Source organism: Sarcophilus harrisii, chromosome 3, assembly GCF_902635505.1.
Source record: "Sarcophilus harrisii chromosome 3, mSarHar1.11, whole genome shotgun sequence".
In the NCBI taxonomy this organism is placed as follows: domain Eukaryota; kingdom Metazoa; phylum Chordata; class Mammalia; order Dasyuromorphia; family Dasyuridae; genus Sarcophilus; species Sarcophilus harrisii.
Genome location: NC_045428.1, coordinates 278828193 through 278850295, shown reverse-complemented (window position 1 = coordinate 278850295; position 22103 = coordinate 278828193). Strand labels below are relative to the sequence as shown.

General features: G+C 31.4%; 1 protein-coding gene and 1 long non-coding RNA gene across 4 annotated transcripts in view; one reads left to right on the top strand and one right to left on the bottom strand.

Annotated features, from left to right (window-relative positions):
- Positions 1 to 28: 28 nt before the first annotated feature.
- LOC116422367 lies at positions 29 to 22101 on the top strand. Its single transcript, XR_004232974.1, has 2 exons — positions 29 to 205; positions 21866 to 22101. It is a non-coding gene; the product is annotated as an uncharacterized LOC116422367 (long non-coding RNA).
- Positions 19222 to 22103, bottom strand: part of LOC100918193 (putative protein FAM172B) — a 194813-nt gene continuing 191931 nt past the window's right edge. For all 3 annotated transcript variants that reach the window (XM_031959606.1, XM_012544473.3, XM_031959605.1), the window contains exon 3: positions 19222 to 20726. In XM_031959606.1, coding sequence (XP_031815466.1) covers positions 19635 to 20726 — 1092 coding nt within the window. In that variant the 3' untranslated portion in view covers positions 19222 to 19634. The remainder of the gene's footprint in view (positions 20727 to 22103) is intronic.

The following is a 22103-nucleotide window of genomic DNA, read 5'->3' as shown; positions in this document are numbered from 1 at the left end:
AGGGGAAGTCCCACGCTACGTAGCCGTGCACGTCACGCCGAGAGGAACCTTACGCAGGGCGCGCTTTAGTGGCGCACGGAAGCCCGCGTGTGAGGGCTTGTGGAGTGTTTCGGCCCAGAATCTGAGCGAGGAGTCGCGTGTTTGTTTCTCAGAGTGTTTGTCTGTCGGTTTCCTGGAACCTCTCATTCCTATTCCTGACTCTTCGGTAAATCCCAGTTTTCCCAAGCATTTTCCTGCCCGCCCCACGTGGTCTGGCAGGCTCTCCCTCGGGCCTCCGTCCCCCGGGGATGGAGGTTCATAGCAAGACGCTTAAAGATTCGTTTTTCTCCTTAATAGCTATGATGATGTGACAACCTATTTTTCTACAGGGCCTCCCAATTGCTTCCGGAGTAAAACCCGGCAATCAGCAGCCTCATACTGAAGCCGGTTGTGGTCCCTTTAAGAAATTGTATTTCCTATTGAGCTGGGATTTCTTTCAGATTCCCTCCTGGGTGAGGCACATCCTCCTCCCCTCCCCCCGCCCCAAGTTCTTTCCAAGATGCCAGAGCCTTTGATTCAATTACAAATCCCGGTCAAAAAGCATCCCTTTGAATTCCCATAGGAGTTCCGGGTTGTCCCAGCCCCGTTCTGACTTGGTTGGGCGCCCAGCCCCCACTGGTCCTGATCTGCTCGGGCTGTCCCAACCCCCCACGAAGACACTCAATAAAATAGCTTCCATCAACGAAGGTCTTTTACAGATGGACCCTGGGAGTCCTCTTTCCTGCCAGGACCTTCTGTCCATTGAGAACTAGATTCTCAGTGCAAAACTCCATTTTCCATAGATCTGCCACTATAGAAGTCAGTCTCTAGTTACACTGATTTCTATCTAACAATAAACTTTCATTTTGCAACTAATTGCAAATCAGGACCATTAGAAACCTAGACTACTCAAACAGGATCAATATCATAACTCCCATTCCAAGCATTTTTTTTTTTTTTCCTGGAACTAGATTTTATTTTTCCTTGTATCTGTTCAAATCTAAAGCCTTCATAGGATTTTATGGGGGAAAAAAGATTTCTGCAGGTCATATTTTCTCTGGCTGATCTTAACCTTAATTACTGGAAATTCAGAATTTTGCATTCAAACTACAAATGCCACAATGGTAGGAGGTGGGAAATGGACCTAAGTTCCATGGTCGTAAAAAAAAAAAAAAAAAAAAAAAAATATATATATATATATATATATATATATATATATATATATATATATATATATATATATGTATTTTATATTGCCTGCCAAGCATTCCTTTCCAACCAAACTGAACAAACCGTACTGCCAGGCAGCTGGTGTTTTCCTGCCCTTTTAACTTGGCTCATGCTAACATTATCCCTGGAATGCTCTTCTTTCTGAAAACTGACTTTTTAGTAATACTGTAAAATTTTAAAGTAGATTGCTAATGTATTTTCCTTATTCCACAAAAAAGGGCATAAAATGCAAGATTTACTGCTTTTAAGTAAATAAAACTCAGCTTGTTTCAGTGCAAATGGAATCCAAGATGGTGGAAAATACAATACAGAGTGAAGAATCCATGATGTGGATGTTTAAAATGTCAGGAAGTTGCTTTAGCAGAAGCTTTCTATAGGGCCTGGTTTAGGAGCATGCCAGTGCAAAGGTGATGGGTCTCCAGCCCATGAACCCAGAATTTTTTCTGGTTCAAAAGATGGGAAAGGAGAAGATGATGGGTCAGAACCCAGGGTCTACTTACCCTAGAACAATAAAACCTCTTGATCCTTTTTTGTCCTCTGCAAAAATCCCAATCAGTCTGATTGACCATTGGTAAAAGACATCCTTTCTCTTTACTTGGATGAAAAAACACCCTGGCTTCTTCTTATCTGTTACAATTTACAATCGTGTAGGCTGTGAGCCTGCTAGCTAAGTCCTAAATTTTCAGTATATAAAACTCTCCCTAAAATTTTTCTAATTTACTAGACTTTCTATAGAGACTACCCTATCAGCTATGGCATACATAAACTCTTTTTTTGACTTGAAGAGAATCTGTTTCAATTCTTTTAAATAGTGACTTTCACATACTTCAAAAGGGCTAGTATTAATTAGTAGCCCCCAAGTTCCAAAGGCTTGTAATCCTACCTATGGAGATTTCTCCATTGAAATTTTATCCAGACTACAAACTTGAAACTTTCCTCTTGAAATCCTAACTGCTCTCCAGGCTCTTATAATATGTATAAGACTAGCCAAAGCTTATCAGTGTTCCTACTCTGCTTTGGACTCTATGGGGATAATGGGGAAAAAAAAAAAAACTTATCTTGTCAGGGAGCAAAAAGACTTAGTGGATCTTGATAATGGCTTTTCTTCTCTTTTCCCTTACATTCTCTTTCCAAAAAAAGAAATTAAGAAAGAGAAGGAATCCGACCAACACAAGTAATTTATAATTGTAGCTGTCAGGTCCTACTCTTCTTTCTTTCTTAAAACTAACAAAATAGAAATCACAATTCAAAATGTTACTGTTAACTAATTAGTTAATTATTCAAATTAGTCCCAGTGTTAATATTTTTTCTGTGACTCTTGAAGACAGTGATAGTCTAAAGGGAATATATCTCTTCTACTAGAATGTATGTACTTCATTCTGTGAGGGATGTAGAAGACCCTTACCCAAAATGACTACTCAGAGATCATTCAGTAGAAGGCAGAAAAGATGTTTATTGAAAACTTCTGGAGGATGAGCCGTCCCATCTCGAGATAAGAAAGAGAAAGCTCTCGGTAGGAGGACTAAAGAAGTAGTAAAGATACATAGCTTTTATACAAGAAATTACATCACAAGTAAGAGAGCATTGAGAAGGGGAGGGAGAGGCATCTAATTGGTTGTTGCTATTTGGGGAGATTTCAAGGAAATAGAAAGTCAGGCCTTCAGGCTTAATCAAGCAGATAGTGGTCCAGCTAATAAATATTGATAAATGTCAAATACCAATGAATGTCATCAGCTCAGGTTAAGTAAATATGTTTCTAGCTGGCCAAGGCTCAAGTAGATATGAACCTGTACATATTATACAGGTCATAGGGGAAACACAGAAATAATAAAATACAGAAAAAGAATTCATACATTCCTGTAAGTTCTTCATCTTATCTATTCCCCACAATTCCATCACCTCTTTCAATTATTCAATTGCACTTACTTTTCTAGCTTTCTCTTAATTCCTGTGCTTGCAATTTAAAGTTTCTACTGGCTCTTCTATTTTTTATCTGGAATGACAGCTCTCTATTCCTTGAAAGGTCTGGTTTTTTTCTTTATAGATTTGTATTCAGTTTTACAGCAAAAGTAATTCTTGGTAGTAAAGCTTTGCTTTTGTACCTTCTGGAATACCATACCAGGATTTTCTTTTCTTTGTAAGAGTTTTATCATAGTCTTTAGAAATCATAATTGTAGTTCTTTGATATTTCAACCCATCCTTTCTAACAGAAAGGATATTTTTTTCTTTGACTTGGAAGCTCTTGGCTATGGCATTCTTGGATATTTTTATGTTAGGGTTTCTTTCAGAAAACGAATGGAGAATTTTTTATATTTTACTTTCCTTTCTGGCCTAAAAGGTTTAAGTGGTTTTCTTTTCTTTTAAAAATATAGTATTCAGGTTCTTGTTGGTCATGACTTAGAAAATACAGTGACTCTTAACCTCTGCTTTCTCCCCCAAGTGAGCTGTTTTTGATTATCTATTTTTATCTTACATTTTCCTTTATTTTTCCAATGTGTGAGATTAATTTTTCATTCACATTAATTAGATGTCTACTACATGCCAGATATTATGGTAGGGACTGAGGATGCAAAAAACAAAAGTGAGACAATGCCTGATTTCACAGAACTTATATTCTACTAAAAAACTATATTCTACATTTAAAATGTCAGGATTATATGTGTCTTTTCCTTCTCATTCATTTTCTTTTAAAAACATTTTAAAAGTTTTTTAAATTGATATCTTCTGTTATCATCATCATATTATTTCAATATCTTTCCCCCTCACCCCTTTCCAAAGAGTCATACCATATACATATAATTTTTTTAAAAAGAGGAAAGAAGTCAGTACAACAGATACATTGAAAAAAAATCTGAAAACCTGTACAATGTATAAGACTTGTGGATCTCATGTCCACAAAAGAGTAGGGTAGGAATGGTCTCTCATATGTCTTCATTCCAATCATGCATTATCTTCATAATTTTGTTACAGGCACTTTTGAGTTTTTTGGATGTGTAGTTATTCTTTTTACATTGTTGCTCTGAAGTACAGAGACAAGGAAAGAGTAAAGGTAAGGGATTGGAGTAGAATCTTATGCTACAGCTGAAGGGGGATCCATTGTGATCTCAAACAAAGCAAAAGCAAAAACAGGTCTAATTAACATAGATAAGGAAGGAAACTATATTTTGCTAAAAGGTACCATAAACAGTGAAGTAATAGCAATAACAAAGATATATGTACCAAATGGCATAGATAATAAACTATACTAGTGAGGTCCTCAACTTTCCTCTCAGAACTAGAAAAATTTAACTAAAAATAAAGAAAGAAATTAAGAAGGTGATTAAAATTTTAGAAAAGTTGGACATGATAAACGTCTAGAGAAAAATGATTGGGAATAAAAAGAAATATACCTTTTTCTCAGTAGTACATGACAAGACTGATTAGCATAAAAACCTTAAAACCAAATGCAAAAAAATTAAATGTATGCTTTTTGGATGATAATGCAATAAAAACTACATTCAATAAATGGCAACAGATCTTTGAAATTAATAGGAAACTAATTTAATCTTAAGAATAAGTGGTCCATGACAGCGAGATGGTGCCTTGGATAGAACACCAGCCCTGAAGTCAGGAGGACTTGAGTTCAAATCTGATCTCTGATACATCCCAGCTGTGTGACCCTGGGCAAGTCACTTAACTCCAATTGCCTCATCAAAAAAAAAAAAAAAAAAAAAAAAAAAAAAAAAAAAAAAAGCAAAAACTAAATAAATAAGTGTGTCAAAGAACAAATAATAGAATAATTTCATTAAAGAGAATGGCAACATATCAAAATTTTGGTAATATAGCCAAAATAGTACTTAGGGGAAATTTTACAACTCAAAATATTTACATCATTAAAAAAGAGAAAGAAAAACCTAAAAAAACTTAGAAAAACAACAAATTTTAAATCCTCAGTTAAACCCCAAATTGGAAATCCTGAAAATCAAAGGAGCCATTAATGTAATTGAAAGTAAAAAAAAAAAAAAAAAAAAAAAAATTGAACCTAATAATAAAGCTAGGAATTCATTTTATGGGGAAAAATAAAATAGATAAACCATTGGTTAATTTGATAAAAAGAAAAAAGAAAACCAAATCACCAGTATCAAAAATGGAAAGGGTAACATCACCAATGAAGAGGAAATTAAAGCAATAATTAGGAACTATTTTGCCCCATTATATGCCAATAAATCTGACAATCTAAGCAAAACTGATATATATTTACAAAAATATAAATTGCTCAGATTAAGAAAAAACAAAATCAGATATTTAAATAACCCAATATTAGAAAAAAATTGAATAAGCCATCAATGTCTCCCTAAAAAATAATCCCCAAAGCAGATCGATTCAGAAGTGAATTCTACTAAACATTTAAAGAACAATTAATCTCAATACTATATAAATTATTTGGACAAATAGGTGAATGAGTCTTACTCAGTTCCTTTTATGACACAAATAGAGTGTTGATACCTAAACCAGGAAGAGCAAAAATAAAGAAAATTATAGACCAATTTCCCTAATGAATATTGATGCAAAAATGTAAATAAAATGCTAGTAAGAAGATGATAGCAAGATATCACAAAAATCATATGCTATAACCAGGTGAGAGTTATACTAGAATTGCAGATAAGGCCGGTTCAATATTAGGAGAATTATCAGCATGATTGATCACATAACAAAATCAAAAGAAATCATGTGATTATTTTAATAGACGTAGAAAAAAATTCAACAAAACACAAAACCGATTCTTTTAAAAAACACAAAAGAGCATAGGAAAAAATGGAGCTTTTCTTAAAATGATCAGCAAATATTGTCTGTAATGGGGATAACTTAAAATTTTTCATTGTGGTATTAATCATGTATATTGTTTTCTTGGCTCTGTTTATTTACTCTTCATTATGAATTTATTTCATGAAGATCTTTTCATGCTTTTCTATATTTATCACATACATAAATTTTTATAGCATGGTAATATTCCTTTATGTTCATGTACTACAACTTGTTCTGCCATTCTCTTAGTTGATGAGTAATTTACTTTCCAATTCTTTGCTGTCATAAAAAGTACTATTATTAATATTTTGCTCTAAATGGGTACTTTCTTCTTATTGATGATCTCCTTATAATATAAGCCTGGTAATGGAATCTCTGGTTAAAAAGTTATGGACACTTTATTTTCATAATTCCAAATTGCTTTCCAAAGTGATTATACCATTTTAGAGCTCCACCAACCTTTAATGTGCTTATTCTATAATCCCTCTAATGTTTATTGTTTTTATTTTTTGTTATCTTTGCCAATTTTCAGAATGCAAGGTGAAAATTTAGGATTTTTTAAATATTCATTTCTATTAATAGTGATTTAGAACTTTTTTATGATTGTGAATACTTTGCAATTCAGTCCTTTTAAACAATATTTATACACAGCTACTTTTTGAGGATTTATCTAGGGAAGAATCACTATTAGTCATACTATAACCATATTAGTAATTTCCCCACACATAATACATAACATATATGTATATATACATACATGTGCATATATACAATACATACATATACATATAATCGTAGAGACGAATTTCTTATCAGATATACATATGTAATCTATTTATGCATACATATATATGTAATCTTGGATACTAAATCCTTATCAGAGAATTTTGAAAGAAATTTTGAAATCCCCCGATTTGACGACTATCCTTCTTATCCTAGGTACAGAATTTTGTCTGTACAGAAGTTTTTCAGTTTTGATTAATCAAAATTATCTATTTTATCTTTTGTAATTGCCTCTTTCTTATTTGGTTCAAAGATTTATTCATAGCTGTGAAAGGATTTGCTTTTCTTCTCTTTTTTTTTTTTTGTATTATGATCTTTAATATTAAAGTTACATGTCCATTTAGAATGTATTATGGAATATGGCATAAGATTAAATCTAAACTTAATTTCTCCCAAACTGTTTTCCAGTTTTCCCAATAGTTTTTATTTAGGGATTTTCTGTAAGTTACTTAAATTTCCCACTTTATCAAAAGCTAGGTTATTGAGTTCCATTCTTTCTGATTTACTGAGGTCTCTGTTCTTTTAAATAAATATCAGATGACTGCTGCTTTATAATTTGAGTTCTTGAAGGTCTTCCTTAATGATCTCTTTCCTTTATATGTGCTTTTCATCATTTCCCCTTGACATTTTAATTTTTTCATCCGAAAATTGTCTATTCATATTTTTGACCATTTATCAATTGGGAATGACTTATATTTTTATAAATTTGACTTAGTTCTCTATAGATTTTAGAAATGAGGCCTTTATCAGAAACACTGGCTATAATAATTATTTCCCAGTGGCTGTATTGTCACTACAAAAAGGGCTGTCACATTTTTGCACATATGATTCCTTTTCCTTTTTTTATGCAGATCTGTTGTTTTTATGAAAACATTTTGTTATTGTTTGATCAAGTTCTGTAAAATATATCCTAGGCAATTTCATTGGCATATAATACAGGTATAAGTTACTATGGTAGAATTAATTTTTATTATATCTACATAGTATAGCTATGAACACTGAATATTGTTCCATCTAATTAAATTATTCTTTGTTTCTTTAAGTTCCACTTTGTAATTGAACCTGTTAGGCTTTGTGTGCTTGGATAAATTGATCCCTAGATATTTCAAGCATTTTGTAGTTATTTGGAATGAGATTTTCTTTTTTGTTATCGTTTTTTGGGTTTTGTTATTATTATATAAAAGTGTGATTGATGTTTGAGGGTTTATTTTGTAGTCTACAACTTTATTGAGTCTATTCATTGTCTCAAATAGCATTTTTATTGATTCCCTAGCATTTTCTACATGTCACTGTATTATCAGCAAATAGGGATAATTTTATCTCTCTTTTTAAACCTATTTTTAAGTTATTTTTTTATCTTGTTAGTATTTTTAGCATTTCCCGAAGTATATCAAGCAATAGTGGGAAGAATGGACTTCCTTTTTTTCATATTGATATTTATTAGAAAACATACCAGTATATCCCCATTGCATGTGATACTTACTTTTAGTTTTAGAAAGATATTTTTTTTATGATATTATAAAAGGTCCCTCAAAATTTGGAAGCTTTTTAGCATAAAAGAGTATTGTATTTTTTCAAAGACTTTTTCAGCATTTGTGTGTGTGTGTGTGTGTGTGTGTGTGTGTGTGTGGTAATCATGCATTTTTGGTTTTTAATATGATTTATTATGTTAATTGTTTTTCTAATGTTGAACCATTCTTTCATCCCTGGTATAAATCTCACTTGATCAAAACAAATGATTTCTTTGATAAATCACTGTGTTTGTCTTTCACAGGTTTTAAAATTTTTAGAGTTCATTAATGATTTTGGCCTGTAGTTTTCTTTTTGTGATTTTCTTTCTCTGGTACAAGGATTATATTTATTTTATAAAAGCATGTTAGTAGTGTATTTTCTCTACTCTTGAGAATAATTTGTGTCTCCCTAAAACTAATTATTTATTCTTTAAAAGTTTGATAGAATTCTTATAAGAATCTATCAGGACCTGGAGTTCTTTTCTTTAATAGTTTATTTGCAGTAGATATATTTCCTTTTTGGAGATTGGATTGCTTAATATCTCTATTTAGTCTTCTGATATTTGGGATATTTTATATTTTTGAAGGTATTCCTTTATTTCTTTTGTGTTCTCAGTTTTGTTAAGTATATTAATAGGCAATTAGTGTGCACAGTGGATAGAGCTCCTTGCTTGGATTCAGGAAGATCTGAATTCAAATGTAACCAGATATTTACTAGATGTGTGATCAAGACAAGTCATTTAATCCTATTTGCCCCAATTTTCTCATCTGTAAAATGATCTGGAGAAAGAAATGGCAAACTATTTTAATATCTTTACCAAAAAAACCTCAAATGGGGTCAAAAAGAGCTGGCTATAATTGAAAAGACTAAACAACAACAAATGCACAATATGTTGTGATTATTCTTTTTATTTCTAATTTATTGTGTGTGATTTGACCTTACTCATTTGCAAGCTTTGATTTGATTTCCTGACCTCTTCTTTTTTAATGAGATTAGTTCAAGTCTTATGATTTTATTAGTCTTTTAAAGATCCAGCTTTAAATTTTATAATTTTTATGAATTTTTTTCTTTGTTTTCACTATATTTCTCCTCTAATTTTTGGCATCTCATATTTTGTGCTCATTTGGGCATCTAGATGGCACAGTGGGTAGAGCACCAGCCCTGAAGTCAGGAGGATCTGAATTCAAATTTGACTTTAGACACTTAATACTTCCTAGCTGTGTGACCTTGGGGAAGTCACTTAACCCCAATTACCTCAGCAAAATATATATATATATATATATATATATATATATATATATATATATATATATATTTAAATCATTAATTTTCTTTTTTTCCATTTTAATACATGTGTGTAAGGATATGACTTTTTCCTTGACAGTTGCTTTAGCTATATTCCAGAAAATTTGGCCTCTTGTTTCAACATAATCATTTTCTTTCAGATAATTCATTTTCTTTTTTTTTTTTTAACATTCATTTAAAAAAATTTTCACTTTTAAATTCTCTTCTCACACTCACTGAGGATGCAAGTAATATGATAATATAATACAATATTGTACATGCTTTTATATATTTATTGTTTCTATGATTTGTCTTTGACCCACTCATTATTTAGAGGTTCATTGTTAAAGTTTTATTTGGAGCTCTATCTTTTGTTGGTGGTCCCTAAACCAATAACTTTTTATTACATTATCATCTAGGGTGTGTTTACTATTTTATTAAATTTGTTTGTGTTTTCTTTCTATCCTAATACAAGATCAGCTTTTGTAAAAGTTCCATATGATGTTGAAAAATGGATTTTTTTGCAGTCCCCGTGAGAAGCTGCCATAATTGTTTTAGCTAAAAAGTCTCCAGCAATTCTTTCAGTTTTATGTTTTTCCTTTTGTTTTGTCTTTCTGTTTAATATGAAACAAAACAGAGAGAGGGATATTCAAGTGTCCTGTTATTATTGTGTTATTATCTATATCTTTTTTGTAACTCAGTTAATATATCCTTAATTAATTTGGATGGTTAGACTGTTAGAAGGCATAAATATTATTAATATTGATTTGTCTATGGTTCCTTTCAATACAATGTAGTTGCCCTTTTTTCCCTTTTAACTTTTTTGCACATAGTATATTTTTTGCATATACTTGAGGAAAAGTAAATTTTTCCCCATACTCTGTTTTATTTTGTGTATATCTGTTTTAAAATTTTTTTTCATGTGAGATTGTAGGATTTTGTTTTCTTATCCAATTTGTCACACTTTTTTGTTTTATTGGATTGTCTAATCCAAAAGCATTTTATATTTAAACATCCATAACATTTAAAATTGAGTTAGATGTATATTTTCCTCCATTTTTTTCAAGTTATAATTTCCCTCTCTGTTCTACTGTAAATAAAGTATTTTGTTTATTCAATTATTTTATCTTACCTTTTGCAGATGTCTCTCTAAAGACCCCAGTTTTTAGAATAAGAATTCACTATTTGACAAAAACTTCTGGGAAAATTGGAAACTAGTATGGCAGAAACTAGGCATTGGCCCACACCTAACACCATATACCAAGATAAGGTTGAAAAGGCTTCATGATCTGGACATAAAGAATGATATTATAAACAAATTAGAAGATGTTCAGGTTACTCATATTAGCATTATATCTTCTAAATAATTATAGAATTGTCCAATATAGAGCTTAGGGATTTTGATTAATTGTTGGTATTAAATGTTAGGTAAGTTTGAGCTTTAACGCTTTCTTACTTCTCAGATCTGTGGAGGAGGAAGGAATCGGTGACCAAAGAGGAACCAGAGATCATTACTGATCATAAAATAGATAATTTTTATTATATTAAGTTAAAAAGTTTTTGTACAAACAAAACTAATCAGACAAGATTAGAAGGGAAGCAATAATCTGGGAAAACATTTTTACATTCAAAGGTTCTGATAAAGGCCTCATTTCTAAAATATATATATAAAATATATAGAGAATTGACATTAACTGTATAAGAATTCAAGCCATTCTTCAATTGATAAATAGTCAAAGGATATGAATAGACAATTTTCAGATGAAGAAATTGAAACTGTTTCTAGTCATATGAAAAGGTGCTCTAAATCACTATTGATCAGAGAAATGCAAATTAAGACAACTCTGAGATACCACTACACACCTCTCAGATTGGCTAAGATGATAGAAAAAGATAAATGATAAATATTGGAGGTTATGTGAGAAAACTGGGACACTAATATATTGTTGGTGGAATTGTGAACAGATCCAACCATTCTGAAGAGCAATTTGGAACTATGCTCAAAAAGTTATCAAACTGTGTACAGTTTGATCCAGCAGTATTTCTACTGGGTCTGTATCCCAAAGAGATCTTAAAGGAAGGAAACGGACCCACATGTACAAAAATATTTGTGGCAGCCCTCATTGTAGTGGCAAGAAACTGGAAATGGAATGGATACCCATCAATTGGAGAATGACTGAATAAATTATGGTATATGAATGTTATGGAATATTATTGTTCTGTAAGAAACGATCAACAGGATGATTTCAGAGAGACCAGGAGATCATTATACACAACAACAAGATTATGCGATGATCAATTCTGATGGACATGGCTCTCTTCAACAATGAGATGATTCAAATAAGTTCCATTTGTTCAGTGATGAAGAAAGCTATCTACAGTGAGGGAGAGAACTGTGGGAACTGAATATGCTTCACAACATAGCATTTTTACTCTTTCTGTTGTTGTTTGCTTCTATTTTATTTTGCTTCTCTCTCTTTCTTTTTTTAAAACTGGTTTGATTTTATTTTTCTTGCGCAGCATGATAATTCTATAAATATATATGTATATATTAGATTTTATATAGATTTCTACCATGTTTAACATATATAAGACTACTTGCCATCTAGGGGAGGGCGTCGGGGAAAAGGGGAAAAATTGGAACACGTTTTACAAAGGCTGTGATGACCGCCTATTTTAAAATCAGCCAGAATCAGGAATTTAGGTTAAGGGAAAATCTTCCTTCAATCTTTATTCTTTGTGGAGTTGAAGGGGGATTGTGATAGCAATGTGAGCAGCTGCAACACAAACCCACCAGCCATCTCTCTCTCTGCCTCTCTCCACCTCTCTTCCTGCCCCTCTGCCTCCACCCACCAAAATCGTCCTTACGTCATTTCCTATACAACACGTCAGGACTTGCACAAAGAGTGGGTGGGGGCCATTTTTTCTCCAAACATATATTAATAGAGTATGGTCCAATTACTATTTAGCCTCATGTGCTTGGGACCTCAGTGCATCAACTTGAGCTTCAGCCCATTACAAAAGGCTAATGTTGAAGAATTGTCTATGCATATTTTTTGAAAAATAAAAAGCTTTAATAAAAAAAAAAAGAGAAAATGTCCCTCTATTCTTAATAGTTCTATTTCACCCTTAATTCTGTTCTCTCATTTATTATCACTTTCCCTTTGGAGTTTTGCTTAATAATTCCCTTTTATTTACTTTTTAAAAATCTATTTAATTTGTTCTCCTTCTTCCCCTCACTTTTTTTTTTATCCCTCAAATGCATTCTCTTTTCTCCTCCCCTTCAATTAGATATCTTCATTAGATTTTAAAATTTCATTTTTTGCTTCATTTCCCAAGAGGGTTTCTCTCCCTGTTTTCATCAACCCCCTGCTCTACTTTTCTAGGCAAGTGATGTCAAACTCAAATAGTTTACAGACCAGTAAGCCACACATAAGGATCCCTGCGGACAACATGTTGTTAGAAAACCACATATCAACATTATTTGCATTTTTATTTTGTTAGGTATTTCCAAATTATATGATTTAAACATAAAGGGTAATACCACAAGCGAATTAGGAAAGGGTAGAATGCATATGGAATGGATAAGGGAAGAATTTATTTCCAAAGAAGATATACAGAACATTACAAAATGTAAAATGGGTAATTTTGATTACATAATATTTAAAAGTTTTTCCATAAAACCCTCCAATGTAACCAAAATTAGAAAAGAAAGCAGAAAATTGGAGGTGGGGGTGGAGAGGGAAAGGATTTTATCTTTGACAAAGCCTAATTTCTCAAGTATACAGAGAACTAAATTAAATTTATAGGAACGCAAGTCATTCCTCAATTGTTAAATGGTCAAAAGATATGAACAGGCAGTTTCCAGACAAAGAATTCAAAGCTACATAGTCATATGAAAAAAAAAAAAAAAAAGCCCTAAATCACTATTGATTAGAGAAATTCAAATTAAAATAGCTCTGAGGCACTACCTCATACCAGTGAGGTTGGCTGACAAATGTTGGAGGAGATGTGGGAAAATGGGAATATTAATATACCATTGGTAGAGTTTCAAACTGGTCAAACTATTCTGAAAAACAAGTTAGAATTATTCCCAAAGTGCTATAAAATTGTACCCTTTGATCCAGCAGTATCACAGATCCAGCTAGGTCTGTAAACCAAAGAAATTTAAAAAGATGAGGGAGGGAAGAAGCTATTATTGTTTTTATTCATTTTGAACTTACATACGAAAAGACAACAAAAATTTCCATGTATGCAGCACAACACAAAAAAAGAATTCATTATGAAATAATGAAAAATCATGCAATAAATACTACACATCATTTTCAAAACTACCTTGCATATATAAGCTTCTGTTTGAGTTTTCTTTTGTTCTCCAATTTTTTCTTCCTCTCCCCTTTTTGTTAGAAAAGGTCAGTCACCATTAAACACAGATAGGTGTATGTGTGTGTGTATACATTGTTTGTAAAATAACACTATATTTGCTTCTTTTTATCAGTTTTTTCTCTGGAGTACTTCCTAAGTACTTTGTAGTTAATATGAATATTTATAATACTGAAAATAATTTAGTTGTTCCTCAAACAATATTGATGTTATTTTTCTACATCCCCTCCAATCGTTGTCATTTTTCACTTTTGTCATTTTAGCCAATTTGATGGATGTGAGATGATATGAAACTTGTAGAAAGTTCTCTATATAGTTGAGATTTGAAACCTTTATGTGTGTCTGTAAAGTTTTGGGGGTGAATTTTCTACTTTCCCTCTAAGCTTGGCTACAATGGTTTCATTTGCCCCCAAACTTTTTAATTTAATGTAATCAGAATTATTCATCTTATACCTCACAATGTTCTCTCTCTCTTATTTATTCATAAATTGCTCTCCTACCATAAGCCTGGAAGGTAATATATTCTATATACTTCTAATTTGCTTATATCTCCCTTTATATGAGATATATATATATATATATATATATATATATCCCTTTTGATCTTATCTTAATAAATGGTGTAAATACTGGTTTATGCTCCATTTCTGCCAGACCACTTTATAATTTTCTCAAGAATTTTTAACAGTGAATTCTCATCCCCATAGCTTAAAGCTTTTCATTTGTCAAACACAAGATTACTATAATAATTTAATATGGTGTGTTTTATGTCTTCTCTGTTGCACTGACTGATCTTTTTATTTCTTAGTACTGGATAATTTTGATAATTATTGCCCCATATAGTTTAAAATCTGATACTGCTAAAACTCCTTCCTTTACTTCTGGTTTTTTTTTCCCCTCCACTAATTCCTTGACCTTTTGTTTTTCCAAATGTAATTTATTATTCTTTTCTAACTCAACAAAATGATTTTTTGGTAATGTAATTGAAATGGCATTAAATAAGTAGGTTAGTTTGGTACAATTGTCATTTTAATGATATTGGCCCTACTTACCTGTGAACAATCAATATTTCTCCAATGTTTAAATTTGACTTTATTGGTATAGAAAAGATTTATAATTCTGTCCATACAGTTCCTGGTTTTATCTTGGCAGGTATAGTCCCAAGTATTTCATAGTGTCTAAAATTATTTAAAATTTTTCAGTAGTTTTAATTTTAAAAAATTAATTTTAATTTTAATTTAAATCTCTTCCTGAAGGGTTCTATTAATAATATAAGGAAATGCTGATGATTTATGGTTTATTATATGTCCTGCTACTCAGTTAAAATTATTTATTTTTCAACTAAGTTTTAGTTGAATCTCTAAGACATTCCAAGTATTATCATATCTGCAAAAAAAAAGATAGTTTTATTACCTCATTGCCCATTCTGATTTCTATAATAGTTTTTCTCATTGCTGTCTAGCATTTCTAAAATTGAATAATATTGGTGATAGTAGCCATCTTTGTTTCATGTTTGGTCTTATTTGGGAAGGCTTCTAGTCAATCTCCATTACAAATAATGCTTCTTGATAGTTTTAGACAGATGCTTCTTAATGTTTTAAGAAAAAAAAATTCCATTAATATATTTGGTTCAAGTGTTTGCAATAGAAATGAGTGTTGTATTTTATAAAAAAAATTTTTTCCATCTATAATTATATGATTTTTGCTAACTTTAATAGATTTCTTTATGTTAAACCATTATATATGCCAGCATTACTAGTATAAATCCCACTGGATCAGAATGAATAATCTTTGTGATTATTTTTGTATTCTCTTAGCTTGTATCTTATTTAAGATTTTTAAAATCAATATTCACTAGTGAAATTAATCTATAATTTTCTGTTTTTACTCTTACTGGTTTAATTATCAGCAACATATTTATTTATTTACTTTATTAAAGCTTTTTATTTTTCAAAAAATATGCATGGACAATTCTTTAATATTAGCCCTTGCAAAACCTTATTACAATTTTCCTTCCTTTCCCCCACACTCTCCCCTAGATGGCAAACAGTCCAGTATTGTTAAACATGGTAGAAATGTTAAATCCAATATATGCATACATGTTTATACAATTATTGTGCTGCACAAGAAAAATAAAATCAAACTTGTTAAAAAAAAAAAAGAAGCAGAATAAAATACAGCACCATATTTATTTCATAAAAGGAGTTTATTTGACAGGATCCCTTTGCCTATTGTTTTAAATGATTTAACATTGAAATTAGTTGATCTTTAGATGTCTGGTAGAATTAACTTGCAAATCCATTTATTTCAGAGGCTTTTTTACTTTGGAAACTCTTTTATAGTCGTTTCAATTTCTTTTTTTTTTTTAAATAGATTTATTCAGATATTTTAATTACCTTTTCTGTTAATCTAGGAAGTTTATGTTTTTGTAAGTATTCCTCCATTTTACTTAGATTCTTAAATTTATTGGAATATAATTAGGCAAAATAACTTATAATTATTCTACATAATTCTTATAATCATATATATATAATGATATAATTCTTATAATAATAATAAGTTTCATCTTCATCAGTAGTATATTCACCCTCTTCATTTTTGATGCTACTAATTTGACTCTTCTTTCTCTTTTAAAAATCATATTAACTGATGGTCTATTTTTTTCTCCCCACAAAACAAACTTGTAGTTTTATTCAATGGTTTTCTTACATCTAATTTGATAATCTCAGTTTTAATTTTTAAGATTTCCAATTTGATATTTAATTGGGGATTTTAAATGTTCTTTTCTAGTTTTTAAAATTACATACCAGTTGATTGGTTTCTGTTTCATTGACATAAACATTTAGGAATATGTTTTCCTTTGATTACTGCCTTGCTGCATATCATAGGTTTTGATATGTTGTCTCATTATTGTCATTTTCTTTAATGAAATTATTCTTTATTATAATTTATTCTTTAACCCACTCATTCTTTAATATCAGGTTGTTTTTTCCCTATTTAATTTTTGATCTGTTTTCATGACCCCTTATTAAATATAATTTTTATTAATTATGATTTGAAATGGATACATTTAGTATTTCCACTTTGCTACATTTAAATACAAAGTTTTTATGTCCTAATATATAGCCAATTTTTGCAGGTCATATACCACCCAGATATATATATTTTTCTATTCCCATTCAATTCTCTCCAGACAGCTATGTTATCTATAATTGTATGTCTCCTTCTTAATTTTTTGTTTAGCTTTATCTAATTTTGAGACTGAATAGTTTTCCATTTCTATTTGTAATTCATTTACCTTTTCCTTTACAATTTGGATGCTAAAGCATTTGTGCACATAGATTTCATATTGATAGAATTATTACTTTTATTCTTATTGTTTTATTATTACAATAATTATTAATACTTCATTATGTATGGTACCTTTCATCATGATGTCATTTTCCTGTTTATCTCTTTTGATTAGATCTATTTTAGCTTTAACTTTGCTTGAAACCATGATTGCTACCCTTTTGCCTCAGCTAAAGCATAATAAATTCTACTAGACTCTCAACCACTCAGAACATTATGTTGTGATTCCACGTTCTCTCCAAATTCTACTAGATCCTATGTATCTTCAAATACTATATTATTTTCCTTTGTTTTGCACTGTTTCATCAATGCCTGAACTAGTTTTCTTGACATGGCAATCATATTTCCTTCTTCTATTAATGTTTTAGATATTCATTTATTTCATTATATTCAAGATCTTTGAGTTTTTCTCTTGAAATCTTTTGGTGATTTCATCTATTGACTATGTTCTTTAATGGTGGTTTCGCTGGAGGCTGGATCTTAAAATGTCTTAGCCTCCTCAATGGAAGGAATATCCCAAGATGGGATAGCAGATCCAATAAAATGTTTGAGTGTTTAAGAAACCCATATTTTAAAATTTGACATGGTTGCATAGTTATAACAATTTCTGATTATATTAATATGGTCACGGTTTACCAGCTTAGATTTTTGCCCCAAGTAACTTGGAGGGACAGAACTGTGCCCAGATGGATGCCATGTTCTTTGCTTCAGGGTTAGTGGAGTGTCACATAGGTCCTCTACACTTGGTGTCCTGTTCTCCTCTTTCTTAGTTCTCTGACTCAGCACCAGCAGTTTAGAACATTACCACACTGGTACCAAATTTTGGGATTAATTCCTGTAGTTTGGGTCTCCAAGACTTTGGGAGGAGTTGTGGAACAGGGTATGGAAGCTTAGAAATATGTCCTGTCCCTTTTTCTGTTCCTCTACTCTGATTAGTGCAACAATTTCAGAGGACTAAGGAAGCCTGCAATCCAACTCTTGAGAAAGAAGAGATGGATTCAAGATGTAGAATAAGATATACATTTTTGGCCACAGTCAATGTAAGAATTTATTTTGTTTGATTATACTAAAAAGATCTTTGTTTTTCTTTTTCATTTAGGAAAGTGGAATGATGAGGGCAATAAGAAAGCAAATAAAATAGCAATAAGTCAAAAAGCATATTTTTTTAAATGCAAAAGAAGACCATAAAGAAGCATGAGCCAGATAACTTTGAAAGTTACACGTTGCATTTATATGCTCAAAAGGAAATGCAAATTGTATATAACCGAGATCTGAATTTCATTTACAATTAATTTTCTGTCCAACTAGGTTTACAGAAATGTCCATTTTATTTCATGTTAAAATTAGAAGCAAAATAAAAAAATCTTTTACCTCAAAATGTGTTATCCTATAAGTAGCTCAAGCAGCTTTTTATCACAGTATTTATAGCAGAACTCAGTTGAGTGGCTTCTCAGAAAGACACTCTTCTAGCTCTTTCTCATGGTGGGGAGGGTGTTAAGATGAAAAAGGAGCATTGGTTACAGTAGAGACAGTTAAGGAAAAAATCTGGATACATATGTATTGTCAAATAAGGTAGAAGTTTCATTTTAATCTATTTTAAGATATCACCTAATTATAAGTCTATAGATAATTTCTCTAAGCCTCATCTTCTGTAAAATGATGATAATGATATCTTATGGTTTTTGTGAGGCTCAAATAAGGTTATAGATGGAAAGGGCTTTTAGTTATTATGCAAATACAAGTCCTAGAAGAGTTCTCCATACTTTAAGCCTTCCCTTTATAGGTTTTATGGCGAGAGAAACTTGATTTATGTACCATTACATTAATGATGCACCATAAACTCAAAGCCAATCTCACTTTATTAAAGGATAAATAAATGAGAAAACATAGATGCTGTTCACATTGTGTTTAATTTTCTTTAGTTTTACAGAGTTCCCAAAGTCATTTATAAATCAAAGAATATAATTTGCTCTAAATCTGAATTAAGCTGTAGTAATTGTCATAACTATTTTTAAATTCTCAAGAAAGTGGCTTTTTAAAAATAAAACAGTTCTAAAAATGGATTTTAAAGTAATCTTGTAAAGTGCAAAAAATAGCCGACTGGAAGTTTACTTTATCCTATAAAAGACTGCAAAATAAAAAAAAAACACATTTCTTTATGAAAAACAAAATTCAAAATCATATAGTTTTCCAATACGCCAAGGTTGGGAAGAGGTGAAATCTGCCTTTTCATCCCCACATTCTTACTGCAGCTTTTTAAGGAGCAGGCATGGTAAGTCTTTTTTTTCCTAAGTGCTTTGTTTTCTTTTTGTGCAGCTTCTAGTTACAATTGGCATTCGAGAAAAATGAACAGATGTTTTGGCTTTTAAAGCATTTTTGAGGTATTTGAAAATTGATTGTAGGCTGGTAGAAGGTGCTAAGCTATGATTTTCTGTACCAGCAGAAACCTTTGGACAATCCATTTTCAAAACAGTGGCTACAGGTTTATCCAATGGCTTATGGCTTGTTATCCATTCACGACAGTGGTGTTTTATCCATGCTAATAGCTGTGTATCATTTCCTAGCTGATGCTCTATATGGTGTGCAGAATCAATAAGAGCTACAGCATATACTTTGTTCATTACTTCCCACTTTTTCTGAACAAGTAAGTCCATGAATACCAAACCTCCATAACCATGGACAATAAAAGCTACATTCCTAGCTGCACTTTTTAAAATGAAATGATTCCAGATGTAGGCAGTATGTTCCTCAGGTGTACTACTATGCTTTTTAGGAATACACTGGGAAAGCCTTGGAAAAGAAAACGGGTTCCCAGTGTGAAACATTTCTCTGGAAGATGACTCAATAGGGTATCTTACAGGACTTTGACAATCTTTTTCTAGTTTTAAATCCATGAAATTATCATTGGGGTTTAAAACAATGATACCATAATCTGACTGCAATGCTAGTTGAATACAAGGAATTTGACTTCCATGTTGTAGGCCATGACGGACAATAGTCTGTTGACTCCACTGCCCAGCTCGAAAAACTCCATGGTCTTGAAGGACGACAAGAAGAAGAGAAGGATTAGTCAATGCATTTTCACTCATGAAAAAGAAGCTCCTTGGTTCCATAATAGCCTGAATTGGGATATATACTTTGTGTAGTTTGCACACCTTCTCCAGGAGTTCATAAATGTAACATTCAAGCAAATGGCCAAGAGCCTGGTAGCGCTTGCTGTTTCTCTCAAGGGTATTTTTGTAATAATTAAAGATGAAGGGCTCATGTGTTTCTGTATGTCTCAATTCAGCCTTTTCATTGAAGTCATACTTAAGTTCTTCTACATATGCTGACTGCTTCATAAATTTTTGGAAACTCAACTCCTGTGTTATCAGGAACCACTAGAAATAAATAAAAATAATACTATATATCAGTGTTCAAAAATATGTTTATAACCTGAAAATTTTTTTCCCATGAAAAAAGTTCCTTCCTGAGATTAAGTGAATACTTTAGGAAGTATATTAACATTATAGTCTGAGACAAAATTCCCTACCTTCCAAATCATTGTAGATTTAAGGGATATGTAAAGTTTGGCTAAGGTTAGATGATGAGTACTCAAAAATACCTGATAACCAATTGTTATTTAACATCTCCATTAATGTAGAGTTTATTTGGATGTGGTTGTTGTAAGATTTGAATCATTCCATATTATCTTGCTTTAAAATGAGCAAGTAATGGTTTATGCTAAATAGATGAAGAAAGTAAAGGCCAGTTTTAAAAGTCCTCTATATCTGGGGGAAAGACCAATAACATTTTATTCATAAAATAGCAGATTTTAATCATAAAACAGACAACTTATTGAAATTTATTTGCAAGGCTGAACAGACAATTACTATTGGGCGAAAAGTATCTTACTGCTGTGAAAAATTTCCCATAAAATTTGAGTTCCTTGACAACGAAGACTGTTATATTTTTTTCTTTGCATCATTACTGCAAAACATTTACTCAGTATTAGCAATTTAATTAATTGGTAATTAATATTTAATAAGCACACAGTGAATTGATGCATTTCTAAGATGCACAAAATTTCCTACAGAATATATTTTACATGGGGAAGATTCAGATGAATCATCATCACTACTAGAATTTCTATCCTAGGATTTTATCTGCTTACGATACCCATTTTTCTCAAGCACACCAAGATGCAGAAGTGAATTTAGAAATAACATCATTAAACTCAATATGAGAAGAGATAGAAATAGTTCTGCAAGCTTAATTTCTTAAAGGACTGATTATGTTGGTCCCTCAAGAGTCAAAGAATCATTTACCCATTGGTCTTGATATTAACATTTAATTTTTTTCCCTCCACAACTCTTTCTATAAACTTACCTAATACAACAATTCCAAGCAGAATAAACAGAAAATTTAAAAGCAAGAGGGTATATTTTTGGCAGAAAGAATTTATATGAGGTTCTTTATTTAATTTGTGGAATGCAAGCTCATTGAAAGCTGAGATTCATTTTTGTCTTTGTATTCTCAGTGCCTAATAGGCAGCCTGACCTTGAAGATATTGAGCTGGCCTGGAGTTAGGAGGATCTGAGTTCAAGTGCTGCCACATAGATGAACGTTCATAAACATAGACACATACATGTCTGTCTCAATCTCTGGGTAAGTTATTTAACCTTTTAGTGTTTTAAGTAACTGGTATTGTGTAAAGTCAGGCTTTGCTTAATTAATCTAGAAAGGCATATGTTCATTTTTTATTGTCAATCTGATTA